General features: G+C 35.6%; 1 protein-coding gene across 1 annotated transcript; it reads left to right on the forward strand.

The window, feature by feature from the left end:
- Positions 1-1272: 1272 nt before the first annotated feature.
- Positions 1273-11236, forward strand: LOC131146156 (phosphoenolpyruvate/phosphate translocator 1, chloroplastic). Its single transcript, XM_058095524.1, has 9 exons — positions 1273-1933; positions 2572-2694; positions 2786-2938; positions 3216-3301; positions 5061-5145; positions 5364-5483; positions 5598-5666; positions 10555-10684; positions 10821-11236. The coding sequence occupies exons 1-9, from the start codon at positions 1544-1546 to the stop codon at positions 10895-10897; spliced, it is 1233 nt and encodes a 410-aa protein (XP_057951507.1). The 5' UTR covers positions 1273-1543; the 3' UTR covers positions 10898-11236.
- Positions 11237-18468: the final 7232 nt, after the last annotated feature.

Raw genomic sequence — 18468 nt, forward strand, 5'->3', positions numbered from 1 at the left:
CACCCCCCTTTTGGGAATACATCAAAGTTAACAATTGGTATCAGAGTCTCGTTACATTAGGCTTAACAATTTTTGTAAAAGATCGCAATGACTCTCATTGGTGTATCTCTATTCGGCGAGGGAGAGTCACATTTTAGCCTTCCATTGTTTTGCGGTATAAATTACACCCATTGGAAAATTAGAATGAGCATATTTATAAAATTTATGGACTAGAGAGTCTGGCTTGTGACTGCTAAGGGAAGATGTGCACAAATAAATGAAAATAATTTTAATATGATTAATTCTAATGCCATAGATTTTATTGTACTGTGCTTTAGATACTGATATTCTTCATGAAATTATGACATGTAGCAGTGTACATGAGATCTGAGTTAAGCTGGAAAAGAGATATGAAGAGATCCAGGAAAAGATAAAAAAAGGCAACCCAGGGCATAAAACTCATATGTATGCAGGGTCCAGGATAGGGGCGGACCACAAATAATCATTTATTTAGGAAGGCTACAAATCACTTGTGTGTTGAGGAGGTGTGGTTCTTGAATGGATCTCATGAGGATGCTACAGGTCTTTAGCACATACTTTTCTTATGCAAGTGTGCTCTTGAAACCATAATCTCATGTGCAAACAAAAGACCATACTATATAGTTCGATAAGGATGACTTTTAGACCTTGACCTAAGATAAAAAAAAATTATTTTTCGTTGGATGAGACACTACAATAATAGAGCTAGTGTCATGCTTGCCTTAATTAAAATTATTCTCACAATGAATTTAATTGTCTTTAAATTAGAATTGTTTTTCATAATAAAGTTTTATTAAGTAGGATAAGACTCTACCTCATTTAGAGCCTTTTTTTATTATTATCAATTCTAATTAAGGCAAAGTTCCTAATGTTACATGTCTTAAATCATTACAAAATAAAAAACTTGTAATCAATATAAGCCCACATATGAAAAAATAAAGTTATTATTTTAATTTGAATTATTTTGATATTGTGTTTTTTTATTGTTTTTATTTTTTTATAAATGATAAAATTGGAAAAGACAAATCTAAATCAGACATATTCCTATGTTTGTTTTATTAAAATTTTTTTAAGAAAAATCAAAAGTAACACTAAATGTTTAATTAGTTTACTTTTTTAAGTTAACTAGTTTAGCCATAATCTTCTCCTATTCAAAAGTTAATATCAAACAATTATCTCATCGGAAGAATTGAAGTATTGATTGAAAATAAATTTTTTTAAAAATAAAGAAAGAGAAAAAATTCCTGGAAAAACATGTTTTCTTTTCTTGTCTCGCAAGTCGCAACTTTTCTTTCCAACCAAAAAAGGGAACCAAATTTCCCGAGAAAATTAAATCACATAATTCATGTTGTAATATTCAACATTTCTTAGTCTCTCTCTCTCTCTCTCTCTCTCTCTCTCTCTCTAAGCTGTGCCCTTAAACTTCCCCCCACTAACCTTCCGTCTTCGGCCGTTTGACGGAGCCTCCAACACTTCTCTCTCTCTCTCTCTCTCTCTCTCTCTCTCAGAGATTGGGATCTCGAAAATGCAGAGCGCAGCATTTACATTCGCTCCCTCCATTCCACGTCTCAGAAATCGAACGCCTTCAGCTCGTGCTGTAGCGCCTCGTTTTGATCCCATACGCCTCTCTACCACTGCGAAATCCATTGATCTCGCCTCCTCCAATGGTGTCTCCGCTTCTTCTTCGTCGTCTATGCCCCTCCGGCCGTCTTCGTCGCGGTTCGGTGTCTTTACCTCTCCCTCGCACGTGGCCTCGGATCGTAAAGCGGAGGATTTTGTTGTTAGGGCGACCTCGGTGCCGGAGAGCGCTGACGAGAGTGACAAGGCGGACAGCTGGATGCAGACCTTGCAGCTCGGATCACTGTTCGGGCTTTGGTACCTTTTCAACATTTACTTCAACATCTACAATAAGCAGGTTCTTATTCAATTCCAAGCTTTAGGTGTTGTTTCCGTGCCTCGTTGTGTGAAATATGATATTTCCCGTATTTTTTTTGTTGTTTTAGTGTTGGTTTGATCTGATTTTGTAGTCTCGCGCTTATGTTCTTTACCGTTTGTAGTGCATGTCGAAAATTTTGGGATGAAGTTTGAGACGTTTATTGAATGAAGCAGAATATTATTGCATGGTTAAGATTCGTGTCTATTTACTAATGATGTTTGAGAAAATTCTGTGTTACAAGAGCTTCGCGTGCTAAAATGTATTTGAAATTTTCTGCGTTACATTTGTCTCGATGCTCATTGTTTCCAAGGAGCTATTTGTGAAAATGTGCATTTGAAGGGGAAAGTGATTCTTTCCTGAATTTAATTGGATGGAAATGATACCTGTTGTTGAGTTTTACTACTAAACATTCATAAGCAGAATTAGTATCTTCATGAATTTTTCTTCCCTTGGAAAAATTTTGCGGCACCTTTTTTCTGTCGCTGATCCCAAGTAGTTGGGATAAGGTATTAGTTGTTGCGGAGAATTTTAGTCAAGCTTCAAGCAGTTAGTATTACGAATAACAGTTCATCACGAAAAGGTTAAAGCATGATTGGTTTGCCCTTGTTTGTTTGCAGGTTTTGAAGGTATATCCATTTCCAGTAACAATCACTTTGGCTCAGCTTGCTGTTGGGACTATACTTGTTATCTTAATGTGGACACTGAATCTCCACAAAAGACCTCAAATTAGTGGTTCACAGGTACTTAAGTATTTTTCTAGAACGGTTGTTATGATTTCACCTGCGCAGTCAATTTCTATGCTAATTCATAATGTGATTGTGCACTTCACAGCTTGCAGCAATTGTCCCACTGGCGCTGGTGCACACGTTAGGCAACCTTTTTACCAATATGAGTCTTGGGAAAGTAGCTGTCTCATTTACTCACACAATTAAAGCTATGGAGCCCTTTTTCTCCGTTGTTCTGTCTGCAATGTTTCTTGGGGAGGTGTGATTTCCTTTTTTATTCTGTTGCATCATTTGTATATTCTGGAATATAAATGGAGAATAAATTTCTGTACTCTTTATTTATGACATGGGAGAGGTTATCATCGATTCTGTGTTGGCATGACAAATAAAACTTCTGATGTACCTCTTAGCAATATAATTTAGAGTTTCAAGTCTTTCACAGTGTTGAATCTTTTTAACCACTGTCTTCTGATAAGTGAATGTTTTTCATTAATTGAATTATTTTTAAATTTAATTTTGATTCTCTGTCAATGTAGATGCCTACTGTCTGGGTAGTTTTGTCTCTTGTCCCAATTGTTGGTGGAGTTGGTTTGGCATCAGTTACAGAGGCCTCATTTAATTGGTAAGAAAATTTATACTCATTGATTTGTTAGGATGAAAATAAGCTTAAAAAATTCTGAGAATCACTTGTTTTCTGTTGATGGAGTCTGTATTCGGGGATTAAGTTCCTATTCTGCTAAAAAATTGTTAAGAAAAAGAGAGCAACTGAAATGTTAATATAGATTTTTGTAGTATAGCTGGTTGTAGGGTGTTGATATGACCTTTGAATTGCCTAGGTCATCCCCTTAAGTTGCCCTCTTTTCAGGATCTGGTTGTTGAGAGTCTGTAGGCGTTTGAGGACTGGAAGAGAGCTTGTAGTTATATTTCTTTAGGCTTAGGATAACATATTACACTTGTTTCTTCATGTCTTTTCAGTATTCTCCTTTATTTTATGTATTTATTTAGGATTCTGCTGGTACAGCGTGTATAATTGACAGAATTATGTGGGATTTTTTTGGGGTTGGACATTTGATATGGAAGAGAGGTCATTCAGTTGGTGGAGATATGGTCATCTGGCCTAGAGCGAATGAAGTTTTGGGCATGGATAATTTGGTGTCAAAGAATATTTCTTTTAGTTGAATGGTTGTTGAGAACTTGAGATTTCATTTGGAATGTGTTTTCATGTGCCATGATGTTACTTGGAGTAACCATGACCTTCAATTGAATAGGTGGATGCTAGAGGAGCTACATATGCAACTCATACAATCATTTGGAGTTTGGAGTTTTATTTCTCTGGTCTGTCATGTTTTTTACCCGCTTACTTCATATAAAATTGGGGATGCTATATTGTTTGTTTTGGTTAGAAATCTTTGGTTTGGGATGCTTATTTATGCGTTTCTTTCCATTGTCCTTTTTGATTCTCTTATCTTCATAGTGCTGCCGTTGCTTCCTTTTATTCTTTGTAAGTTGAAAAGTGAGAAGATTTTTGGTAATTAGTACGCTTCTAGAATAGAGTTGTTTTTCTAGCGTCACTGGCATTTTTCCTTTTTAGTTTTTTTTTTTTTTTGGGGGGGGGGGGGGGTAGGGGTGAGCAAACGGTCGGTTCGGTTAAATTCGGGTAATTAACCGAATTAACCAAAAAATTTGGTTAAATAATACCATTAACCGAACCGACCGAATTGACAAAGGACACCGAACCGACCTCAACCGAATTGCCCATTCGGGTAATTCGGTTAACCGATTGTAACCGAAATCATTTAAAATTAATTGCTAGAAATATAATACAATTATAAATTTTTTTTAAAACCAAATCCAGCTTAATTAAATACCTTATTTATTAATTATATTAATGAAAATAATATTTTACCATAGAACAAAGAATCCAAATAGGTTAATTAAACTCCTTAATGCACTTGCATAAGCAAAATTTATATTCATAAATTATATTTAAAATCTAATTAATTAGTAATTCGGTTAATCGGTTAACCGAAATTTTTTTTACCCTTAACCGAACCGAAACTGATTAACCGAAGTTTTGTATAATTATAACCGAACTGACCGAACCGAGATTTTTACCCGAACCAAACCGGCCAATTTCGACTGGTTAATTCGGTTTTCACCGAATTATGCTCACCCCTAGGGGGGGGTATGATTGGAGGGCAGCATTGATGTAATTTTTTTTTTTTCCTTTTCAAAAAATTTCTTGGAGGATATTTTGTCATTTTTTATGTTGAAGAGAATACCTTACCCTCCCCTTTTATTTTTGTTGTCTTATCTTTCTTTTTATATCAAGAAAATTTTAGATGTTGGAACATGATCACTTTGTTTTGTTTGTGGAATAGGGCTGGGTTTTGGAGTGCAATGGCTTCAAATCTGTCCAATCAATCTCGTAATGTCCTTAGCAAAAAGGTCATGGTTAAGAAAGAGGTAATGGTTATAGTTGCTTAATCATTAGAGCAAGTGATATTGAAGTGCTAATCCAGTTCAAAATTTTTATTCTTTTTTTTTTCCCCCTCATATGACGCTCTAATTTTCTCAGAACTGGTTGTGCGTGACCAATTTACGACACTGTACTCACTAATTAGTTGTTTTGAGATGATTCTATGTTAGTATTGTCCTCTCACCTGCAGTTTGTTTGTGGACAGGACTCGATGGACAACATTACTCTCTTTTCAATTATAACAATTATGTCCTTTATCTTGCTAGCTCCTGTGGCTGTTTTTATGGAAGGTGTCAAGTTTACTCCTTCATACCTGCAGTCTGCTGTGAGTAATTTCAAGAGCTGGATATCACTGTGATTTTGTTTTGTTTTGATTTGGCTATTCAGAAGGCTTCTTGTATCTAATGCATATGTGATCTATTTATTTTTTGCATGTTAGGGATTGAATGTCAGACAAGTGTATATTAGGTCTCTTCTGGCTGCACTCTGCTTCCATGCATATCAGCAGGTGAGGCTTGTTCTTTTTTTTTTTTTGGTCTTTAAATAAAATTGCATAATTTGTTCTTTAAGCATGTGCAGTTTTTTTTTCCAAAAGCACCAGTCCTCTTCTTGGTAGCTGGTTTCCTTTGAAGGTTTAATAAATAGAAAAACCTTGTTGGAGTTCTAGTTTTGTAACTCTGGACCTGTAGGATCTCTCCATAGTGGGGCTTCATAATTTTGCTGTGATGAGCTAGATGCAGTGATGAAGTTTGAACAATCATATTGTGGTCCTTTTCTTTGAAAAATTTCTATTGAAAATTGGAAATTGTTAGAAGCTTTTATATACGTACTTTTGGTATTTGGAAAGAATTTTGATAAAGGACATGGAATCTAGAAAGAGTGGTTTTGATAATATGGGTAAGCGATAAGAATTACTATATTATTCAGAGAGGGATATAAGGAGGCTGTAGGACAAGAAGGAGAAGCATATTGGGAAGCTATATGATCACAAAGTCACTAATTTGCAATCCAAGTCATAACGCAATGGCGGAATCTTAACATTAAGTACTATAAATTAACTAATGGAAAATGTTAACCATGGTGGTTATTTTTTCCCTAAATATTTAGATTTTGATTTATAACTTAGAAGGTGCTTCTTTAAGAGCTTTAAATGTACTTCCTCTTCCTGAGTGCACATGCAAAGAATTCGGCTGTTCACTTGTCGGTTGTTTCCCTAATTTGGAGTCTTGTATAAAATGCTATTGTATGGACCTGACTTTGCAATTTTATTTTGTCCAAATTTTTATTTTATATAGTTGATTTAATTATTGACTTTGATGATGATTGTGGTTGGATTAGATTTGTTTGAGCCTTAGTAGGAGAATGGGCATGTATAAAAGGGTCAGTACTCGATAATAACCCATGAAGTCTTAAAACAATTTTCAGTCTTTTAGTCCTTACTGTCTTGGATAACTTATGTTTTTTCTTTTTCATTATTTTGGGAAGTGTAATCATTGTTCATTTTTATGGAAAAAGAGAAGTTCCTATTTGGTGTAGCTATTGGCTTGCAGCTTGATTTGCGAATTATCTAATTATATTTGATCGGTATCTTTTAGATGTATCTTTTAGATTTAAGCACTTGAATGGGAGAGGAGAGCGATGTTGTGCTATAAATAAAATTGATTCTAATTACGAGCATTTGAAACATGAGTCATGACTAAGCCATTGAAAAATTTCAAATATGTGTCATAACTAGTGTTGAATTGCCACTTTACTCGAAAGCTTAAGCTATTAAGTTGTGGACTAACACATTATATCAAGCTTAACACTTGGCCGCATCTGCAGCCCGTTAGCACAGGGATAGATAAACACACAGTAAATAACACCCATTACAGGGAATAAATAATTTTTTAAACATAAAACAGTAATTGTGGGCAAGGAGACAAGAACCCAGGATCTCCTGGCAACCTGCTCTGATACAATGTTAGCTACCACTTTACCCAAAAGCTTAAGCTATTATATTGTTGGCTAACAATGTATATCAAGCTTTAACAACTAGTTTTAACATGTGGTGGACAACTTCTCTCCAAAGAAGTTGCAGACTTGCGGTTGTATATTTATTTTCCCCAGAGAATCCACGTGGGAATATATTGTTTTCATTTGGTGATGAGTAAATTGCTGGTAGTCACTGAGCTCAATATGCATTCTATCGTGTTCACTGAACTTTAATTTGTTGCAACTGATGCCATGGAATGTGTTGCAATATGATCTATCCAGTAATGGACATTGGGAATCTGGGAGGAAATGATGATGTGGCCGGTCAATTCATAGAAGAGATTGAGCAAATTATTGTACTTTAATTAAACCTACCCTTTTCTTCTTCCTTTTGCCTCTTCTTCTCCTCTCTGGTGGATTGAGAATGGCCCAATCTTCAACAGGCATGGGGATGGGTTCTTAATTAGGAAGGATATTGGACTTCGTTCACCCTTATCTCGCTTGACCCCCTGTTCTGATGCAGCAAAGCCCATACAGGCAGCCCACTTTAATGTGATATTTCAATTCCAATATGTTCATTTAGTTGTTGGCAGTGATCTGAAAATTGATACCATATATTGCAAAATTTTGTTGTTCTCAAATTTCTCAAGTCCTCGGTCCTCCAAAGAATTATTAGAGATTGATCTACTCAAGTTGGGCTCATTAAATTCCAGGGACTTCAGAGAAATTAGCTTCCCTGACAGTGATGACATATGCTTGAATTTCTAGACAAAAAAGACATGCAGAAAAAAAAAAACCTAGAAAGATCATCATCATCATTATTATTATTATTGTTAATTGTCATTTGATGAACTTTGAATTTCCGGAGGATGAGCATAAATCAGAAAGTTGACTTACAAATTTATTTATTTTTGTGGTGTGGATGTTTGTTGCTGTGGAGGAGGGGGATTTCTTGAGAGAACTAAATACAATTTGAATCGTTACTAATGGATGCATGTAGAGTAAAATCAACACTGTCCTTTCTCGATTAGTGCTCCAGGGTCCAGATTGTTGGATTTCCAACATATATTCCCCCTCTTTGGCTGTAAGCCAGTAAGTTTGATCTTGTGAATTTGTACTGTAGATTTAGAAAGTCTCTACAATGAATTGTAAATATGAATCAAGTGTTACAAACAGAAGATTCATAAACACCATACTCATTGGTGCATACATCACTATCATGGAATCTTCCTCTCTTTTTCCCCTCCTCAAGAACCTTACCATTTACCTTCTCAAAAACTTCATCACCCGAACACACCAATGGCTTACCTCTCAATCTATCTTGTCCCATCAGCTCATAATTATATATTTTAATTTTTATATCCACTTATTTAAAGAATCCAATAATTTTATTCACTTAGTAATATAATATTGTTATTAAAAAATTGACACATTTATTTACATTAAAAGAAATAAATTAATTTAGTAGTTAATTATCATTGTTCATTTATAATTTATATAACTTAATTGAGTAAGAACAACAATGATGTTTTTCTATATTCTATATTCCATCTTAAGTATATAATATAAAATGTATTCCTATTTAACATAATGTATGAATAATTGACCCAACTAAGTGGTTCAAGCATACCGTGACCCAAAATGGCGTACTGACTGAATGTACTCTTCCAAGAACTACGTACCTCTTTAAGTAGCTTTCCCCATCCCTGTCCCTGTACCATGTCCCAGGCAACTATGCTCCTAGAATGGTCTTGGATTGGCAGCATCACTATATTTTTCCACTATTTTACATCTCAGGTCGTGCTGTATGATGCTGCACCCACTGATGGCCTGCCACATGGGATTGTGTCATCATGGGCCTGCTTCACTAAGCATTTTCGTTTACCTTTCATGTTCATAACCAACATCTTTAATTGCATGGGAAAATGTTGGTGACTTGGTAATAATTTACTTGACTATAAAAAGGCCAAAAGATTTTTCATAATCTGAGAGTCAGACCTATTTGGAAGGAGAAAGTGATGAAAATTATTTGTTATATTATTATAGGTTACCCTTTATTTGATAGTAAGTTTGTTCTTGTGGATTTGTAGAATGTGAAGTTAGAAAATTTTCTCAAGGAGTTGTAAATACAACTCAAGAGTGTTATGAACAAAAGTTACATAAACCCCAATTGCTTTGGCAGAAATCTTTCTGGGCTGCTTCCTCTCAGTCTCTCATTCTCAAAAACCCTACCTTTCAGAACCTCATGGGAATGGCTTACTTCTCACCCCATCTTGTTCCATCTATGACTATGGATCTATGTACCCTTTTAGATATTCCACTGAGATATGCTGTCTTGTTTCTACAAGACAGTGCCACTACCTGATTCATCTCCCTCTTTGATTTCCCTGCAAACCAATGGCATGGCTGATTTACTTTTGACTGGATTGTGGGAGATATTGCATTCAAGGAAGATCTGGAATTTTGCAAACCCAACTTGAGAAGGAAAAAGGGAAGAAGGTTGAGAGAGAAAAGGAAGAAGATAAGGCTGCAGAAAAGTGGTGCCTGGGAGCTGTGTCGGGGTCATATCACTGCTTCCATCAATTTACTGGATGCTTGTTAATGGACAGGAGCATTGCAACAGAAATTTTAAAAACCTAGTTTGTCAATTGGGAGTTCAGAAAAACAGAATTAAATACAAAGTTGAATGGCTATCCGTGCAATTTACCCTACTGGTTTGTAAAGTTCAACTGATGGGTTAAACTTCTAATATTTGCCACCAACCTCCCCACCCCTGCAAATAATTTGTAGCATAGATATTTTCATTCTTATGCACCATTGGGAAAGAATGATGGTGTTTTGCATTAAAGAAGAGCTGCTCTTAATCCCTGCATTTGAGAGGTTGGTTGGTTGGAAGATTTTCGTGGTTGATTAGGTTTTTTTGACCCTTGAAAGTGTTTTTGTTTTTGTTTTTTTTTAATTTTAAGAATAATGATTATTCTTCTTCTGTGCTTCCTTTTCACAGCTTTATAAGAAAGCAATTGCATAAATGATCAAATTTCCCTCTTGGTTGAGTTTTGCTGGTGCTTGTCATTTGTTGATGGGGGTTAAGAGAGGGTTGCCAAGAAAGGTTACAGATTTTATGTTGAGGTTGTGATATCATATAAAGACTAAGGCTAATAAACAAATATCCTTGTTATTTATTTCTTTTACAAAAACCATGTTATTTCCCTCCCCCACCCCCCAAAAAAAAAATTTCTGTTAAAAGATAACATGTCTCAAGAAGCACTCGGGAACCTTTTTAATTTGGCCTCATCTTCTCTTAGAATTTCATTCCAGTGTTTAATGTTTACTTAGTGCTGTGATTTCTCCAGACTCCAATATTACAAACATCATGATTTCAAGGACGGTAATAATTCTTTGCGTGTGCTTGAATTTTGCAGGTTTCTTATATGATATTGGAGCGTGTATCCCCAGTGACGCACTCTGTGGGCAACTGTGTGAAGCGGGTGGTGGTCATTGTGTCCTCTGTTCTCTTCTTCCAGACGGCAGTCTCACCTATCAACGCCATTGGTAGATATTAGTTGCATCTATTTTTTGTTTCTTTCCTCTCTTCCAAAATGAAAATACTATTTATTGGCTATTGCTGATTTTAGTCTCGCGTCTAAGCATACATGTTTTTCTGAGTTTTCGTGCCCCTGATTTGCAGGCACTGGTGTGGCCCTTGCTGGAGTGTTCCTTTACTCCAGGGTGAAACGCATAAAGCCAAAGCCGAAAACAGCTTGAAGTTCCGACTGGAAAAAATTTGTTGGCAATGGTGGCTGTTTGATGATGAAGCCATATTGCATCATATGAGAGATTGGCTGTAGGTCGATCAGGGAAGGACTTCTGTTAGTTTTCATTTTTTTCCCCCCTCTTTTTGTTTTTGTTCTTTTTCTTTAAGAATGATCATTCTTTTGCGGACTAGAACAAGTTCACGAGCAGCAAATCTGCGCTATCCCATTGCCTGTTGTCATTTCGATTTTCCGTCATGGCATAGTCAGGAGAGTTTGTTCCATTTATAGAATGCTCCAGTTTGTATGGTTGTAATATTTACATATAAATGGGGAAAGTTGAATTATGATCCGTAAATGTGCCACTTTAGACAATTCAATTTTATTAAATGGCGTGGGAATGGGAAGTGATGGAATTTGAAATTTCTGCACTAAGTTCTAGAATCCTTCTTTACAAATCTTGTTTCTGAAACCCTTTTTATGTTCTTTTAATTTATTTTTTTGGGATTTTACAAATTATATTCAAGATTTGTTATCTTGGGAAGGATTTTATAGTTTCAAGTTTTTGTGAATAATAATAATAATAATAATAATAATAATAATCACACTTGGTGATAGGAGAGCAGAAATTGAATTTTTCAAGTATGTTAAAAAAAAATTACAAATAAAGATGCATAGATAACAAAATAGAGTTCTGATAATGTCCTTAATTATTTCCTCCCCAAGTTCAGCTCAAGATGATGAATAAACATTTGTTAATGATATGAAAACAATAACTAAGCTTGTTTCAATGTGCAGTATTTTTTTTATTCCAGTCGATTACTTAAGAACATAAATAGAAGATATTTATTATGATGCACTTGAATTCACTTTTTATAATTCGTATGTACTAAAAAGTGAATTCACTTGAATTCACTTTTTAGCTACATGATCTATTGTATTGTTCCGCCAATCATAGGGAAGTGAATAAATATTTAATGAAAAATAAAAAAGAGAAGATAAAAGATACCTTTTTTGAGGTTTAGCAAAAAGATGGTATCTTCCTTAATATTTCAAAAATTCGAAGGGTCATTTCTGAAGTTTGTTAAAAAGATATAACTCTATTATATTTTGTAAAAAGATAAATTTTTTGAGGCGATATTTGTGTCCTTTAATTTGACAAATTTTAGCGCAAAGGTCTATGGTATTTGTGAAATCTAGGAGTTCAATAAAATGTTTGAAATCTTAAGAAATATATTTGTCTTTTTACTAAATTTTAGGAAAAGTGAGTGTCTTTTGTCTTTTAAAAAAATTTTCCTTTAGTGACTTAGACGAACGATTTGAAATGTTTGTTTGACTTCACTTTTTTATTATATAATAATAATGTTAGGAGCAATTGCTTTATACACCTTCTTCATATAATCTCTCTATGCTTGGTTATCACTTAGCATTATTAATTTATTTTAAAAATAAGATATTTTTCTTACGTTAACCATCATTTATAAAAATTTTATAAGTTGGAGACTTCAAATTTGTTTAACTGACTACCTCATTTTGCGTCTAAAGAAAATGGCAATTGCAGAGCGAATACATGGATACAGTGGAGCTTCGAACGCCGCAGGTGTGGATTTAGAGTTTTTAGCCGATCTCTAAGGAAACATGCAAGGGGATAGGTTAAGTCAGATATTTTTAGAAAGTGTGCCGTTTAAAACTGCAGTATTTGATTTTGAAAGTATATATATGAATTAATGTAATTTTTGGGAAATTTGATGTTTGAATTGAATAAACCCTAGAAACAGATTTATTGTTATTTCCAGATACATATAATTTTTCAAGATAGTTAGCATATTATAAAATAGCACTCACTTGTGTAACATGAGTATAAATAATTTTACTGCAGATATTAGCACGTTAGAATATTTTATGGTTACATAGAACAAGCATGATTTGATAACGAATTTTATTTAGAAAGCCATAAATAGTACAGAAAATTATTATATTTTCAGTATATCGTTATAATTCAGCTGATCTAGATGCCATGATATTTCAATCGGCTTAGATGCTGTGACTAAATATATTTATAACAGTTGATTCAGAAATATAATTATGACAAATTTTACACAGAATCATGAAATAGTTATATTACAGTTATTTATGAAATATATTATATGATAGCAGAACCTTAATGATTTAGTTTAGTTTTAGAGTACGGTACTGTAGCTATCAGCTCAGATTAATGCAACCACACATCTCAAAAAGAGTGTGGCGTTGACAGTCGATTGTGCCTCAGTGTAAAGTTGTGTGCCCCCATGGTAGTCCGGACCAGGTTGGGTAGGCTAATTGTACTACAGATGAGTCAGTTTTGGTTTTGCATGGAAGACCAACCATTGCTAGGTCCCACCTACAGGCTGCACAACCCAATCATGTGGGGGTAATACATGATATCAGCTAACTATCCATCTAGGGGATAATTTCAGTATTATACAGATATAGCAAATGATTTACATGCATCCAGAAATTTATTATGACACAGTATGTTTATATTCAAATATGATTTTCTTTCAGACTTATACGAAATAGATTTACCTGATCTATCATATGCAGTTATTTATGTACAGTATATGTTTATAACACAATAAAACTCATGTTGCCACACACTGATATTAACATATTTCGCTTACTGAGAGGTGTCTTACCCAGAAATTCAAACATTTAAGGAAATCCAAATAGACGAGTAGAGCGAGCTCCAAGATAGAGAAGGTTTTAGTACTGCCCTAATTGTAGGGTAAATGCTTGAGTTGGGAAATGGATTTTGAATGAATCCCTAGAATATTTATGGTTCTTTTTGGGGATGTATATGTATGTTTATGGATACAATAGAACTCTGGTATTATGTATGAGATTTAGATGTATTATGTTTTCCATTGCATAGATAGTACGTATGTATGGACAGGTATATCCTCGGTTTTCCCCTTTTGGATCCAAGTTGATTTGTTTATATTATGTGGTATCATGAATTATTATTATTAATATATATATAGCAGAATTTTCGGGGCGCTACACCATCCACCCACACATCTTTAATATTAAGCAAATGGTTTTGAATATTGTTAAATTGCAAACAAAGCGGGCCACTCGCCAAACAATTATCAAACCAAAACGAACCCTTGCCATTCTTTACCTTCAACTGCACGTTCTCCATCACTTGAGGTAAGACCAGCATGTTTGATTTCCAAAACCAAGAAATCGAGTCTTTAGAAACCACCATGGAGATATGTCCTTGTTTCACATATTTAGCACGGAAGAATTTTGTCCAAAAATTGTCTAAAGTCATGAGCCTCCATGCATATTTCATATGAAGAGAGTTTTGCACTTCACCAAAATCACGAACACCTAAACCATCCCTACTAGTGGGCTTGCACAATTAAGACCACGAGCACCACTTCATTTTCGGCTTTCCATTTATCTCACCCCAAAAGAAAGTTGAAAGGATAGAATTCATCTTCTTGTGGACTGCCTTCGGAATGTCTAAAACTGCCAATAAATGAGTTGCCATACAAGTGAGAACATGCTTTAAAAGAATTAGATGACCACCTTGCGAGAGTAGCTTTAGCTTCCCACCCACCACTTTAATTTTTATTTTTTGAACCAATGGCTCCAAGAATCTAATCATAAAGCACCCATAAACAAGCGGGACACCTAAGTAAGTGACCGGGAAAATACCCTCCACAAATCTTGTTAATCTTATCAGACTCCGCCTCCGCCACATTGGAATTTTCTTTGAAAAGAAGATAGTTGTTTTTTCTTTACTAATCATTTGGCCAGACCACTGCTCATAAATACCCAAAACTTTAGTAAGACGCAGCATGGTTCGTTTCTCCCCCATTAAGAAATATCAAGATGTCATCTGTATAGAGTAAATGCAAAATCAAAGGAGCTCCCAAAGGGTTAGAAAAACATCCAATACACCCCTCCTCGAAGTTTTTCTATAGCAATTGAGATAAAACCTCCTCCATAACAATAAAAATAACAACAAAAAGATAAGGCGATAACAGCTCTCCTTGCCTTAATCCTATGGTAGGTTTGAAGAATCCTTTGTTGGAGCCATTCATCATAATGGAAAACCAAGGAGCCCAAATACATACAAACACCAACTTACAAAAATTTGAAGAGAAACCAAAACCCTTTAACACTCGAAGACAAAAATCCCAGTCAACCCGGTCATAAGCCTTTGCCATATCAATTTTTACCATAATATTACCACTACATTTTTTTTATTCAATGAGTGCACCATCTCCTGAGTAAGAGTAATATTTTCAAATATATTTCGGCCTGGAATGAATGCCCCTTGCGCTGGCGATATTATTCGGGTAAGTAAACCAGTCATGTGCTGTACAATAATTTTAGAAAAAATCTTGTAAGCAACAGAACAAAGGCTAATGGGGCGGAACTTATCAAAACTTTTGGATCCTGCACTTTTGGAATAAGCACTATATACGAAGAGGAATAACACCTTGGTAAATTAGTGCCATTAAAGAAATCCTTGGCACCCTCTAATAAGTCTTCTTTAACCACATCCCAACATGAAATATAAAAAGCTGAGCCGAAACCATTAGAACCTGGGCTACTATTTTTTGGAATGGAAAAAAGTGCATTTTTTACCTCTTATTTTGACAGATCTTGACAGAGAAACTCATTTTCCTCTTCAGTAATAACCTTCTCTAGAATGATTGATAAGTCGGCCACTTCATGAGTAGTTCTTGTTTCTATTAAAAAATCCTGAAAGTAAGAAGTTGCCGCTAGATGAATGCTCTTTGATGAGTTTATCACACTCCCATCCGCAAGATTCATGCTAGAAATCATAGAATTCTTCCTTCTTTGCTTTGCCACCACATGAAATTTTTTTGAATTTTAGTCCCATTCTTTAAGCCAAGATTTTTTTTTCTTGTTGCACCAATCTAGTCTCCTCCCTTTGTTCCCATGTTTCTAGTTCTAGCTTGGTGAGAAGATATTCCGTTTTAATACTTGGGTCAGAATCACATAGCATTTGATTTTCTAAGACCTCCAAATGTTCCTCAAGCTCCTTAATATTCTGATCTGCACGCCCAAAAACTTGCATATTCCATGCTCTAAGATCTATCTTAGTTTTTTTCAGTTTGGCTTCAAGCTTCAAAAGACCCTGGGCATATATTGGCTCAACCCACGCCTTCTTCACACAGTCAATAAAAGAATCATGTGAACACCACATATTTTGAAAACGAAAAGGAGATGGGCCATACCTCATCTCCAATTTGTCAAAATTGATCACAATAGGACTATGATCCAACTACTTCCTCATTAGATACTCCAAATGTGCATTAGGGAAGGTGTTAGAGAAACTTGTATTCATAACCGCTCTATCAAGCCTTGCCTAGCTATAAGAGTGCCCTTCATGACCATTACACCATGAGAACCTCCTCCCACTAAAAGACATCTCCATGAGTCCACAGTTATCCAAGCAAGAATTGAACTCATCCATGGTTCCAATTGGTCGAGGATTACCTCTAATCCTCTCCCCATCCTCTCTAATCACATTAAAATCCCCCACCACAATCCAAGGGTGATCCTCAGGTTGTAAATCGTCCAAAGCTTACCACAACTCCCTGCGTTCATTCTGGGTGCACTTTGCATAAAAAAAAGAAATAAAAAATTTCTTGTTATCTTAAAGTAACCAGCCAGGAATAATTTGATTATTCATACAACCGTATCAAAATTTAAGTCTTCTCTATAAAATACCCACAGCTTACCTCCCATGTCACCATTACTGCAGTAGTTAAGAAGCAATATCTGGTTAGCTAGCTAGGACATCCAAGTATCCTCTAAGAATGGCTCAGCAATAGCTACAATAGCAAATCGGTGACGTCTAACTAAATCTTTCAACCTCCTTCTCGATCTTCCCAAACCCCTTACATTCCACACTAGCATTTTATCAATCATAGATTCAATTTTGAGGGACGGGTAAGAACCCGCTGAGAATGATGCACACCTTGTCCTAGTTGGTCCTTCAATGATGCCACAAAAACCTGTAAATCCAAATCATAATCATAACGGTTTTTCTTACTCAAGGGTTGTATAGGTCTATCAGTATCATGGTCTGATGCATAAATAGGCAAAGATGTCCCATCTAACTTTGGGAGTTGAACACACTCTAATTCTAAAACTTCAAATACTACCACCATGTTCCCCTCTGCACCACCTTGCCTCACTAGGTTCGCATCCACCCCCATCATCTCCTCTACACATGCATAAATCAAGGGTTGGTCCTCCTCTAAATCCACGTAATTCTCCTCATTCACCAAAGTAGCTGCCTCCACCTGTGTCTCATTGGTCCTTTTATCTTGTGCATCAGGAACAAAATTCTCATGCATTGATCCTGCTTCCTCAGTATTGCTATCCTCAAGATGTGTCACATTCTCTACATTAACAATACCATCCTTCTTCACTTCACCTTCCTCTCGAACTTCAAGTACCCCTGGCGACTTTTCCACACCCCCTAATTGTTATGATTTCTTCACTTGAGATTCCATAGACTTCGACTCTACATTAATAGGCATCGGGAGGCCTGTGTGTCCTTCTGCTTCTTGTTTCTCTTTTTCTCTCCATATTTTATTTGGCACACGAGTAATTCCTTTATCCCTCCTGCCCTTATTTTCTCTAACTCTACAAACTACCGCGGTATGTCCTTAACAACAGCATTTGGAGCAATAGAACCCATGCTTCTCATACCGTACCTCCTGCCAAATCACTTTATTATTTGAAACAACAATGGGGAATCCCTGTACTTGTAACGACCTCAAAATTTTCATTTTTAAAAAAAAAAAAACATATGTACTACTCTGATACCCTGCTATGTAATCTCAGGGCTCAAAAGGCACTAGGGGTATTCCTGTATACAATAATCATACCTACGCAGTAGAAACATAAGTTATACAACCATAAATACCATACAATACCAGAACTTAGTATTTCCGACACATATTCATATAATACATCTCTCTCCAATGTCGTCTACACAAAATACCATACTTTGTACAAACTTACCCTATAACCAGGGTAACCAAGAAATCTCTATCTGCGAGCCTGATCTTCTCACCTCACTGGCTTACCTGAAAAATGTTAAATTAATAGGGTGAGTCAACGCTCAGTAAGTGGAAATATGCTATTACTAGTGTGTGGCAACTAAGTTATATATACTTTGAATAACATCTGAGCTATAATAACTGATAGATCTGTAAAGCATATTTTATATTTTCACAGTTTAAAACATAACTGTATTATCAGAGTTTTCTACTTTTTTATACTGCTAATATCATACAATATTTATCAAATACTGTAAAACTGTATACATATACATAACTGTACTTTATCCCTGGAACTCTATATGTCATGATTTGACCCCTCATGGCAGGGTTGTGCGGCCCGTAGGTGGGACTTAACCTGGTCGGCCCCTCTAGGTGAGTCACTATACTCTACACTACCTTAGCTCGGCCAAACCTGGCTGCTACCTCGTCAAACCAGCCCCCTCAACCCAAACTAGGGAGCTGCATCCTCTCCGAGCACAGTTTG

The sequence above is a fragment of the Malania oleifera genome, chromosome 13 (assembly GCF_029873635.1).
Source record: "Malania oleifera isolate guangnan ecotype guangnan chromosome 13, ASM2987363v1, whole genome shotgun sequence".
NCBI classification, from domain to species: domain Eukaryota; kingdom Viridiplantae; phylum Streptophyta; class Magnoliopsida; order Santalales; family Ximeniaceae; genus Malania; species Malania oleifera.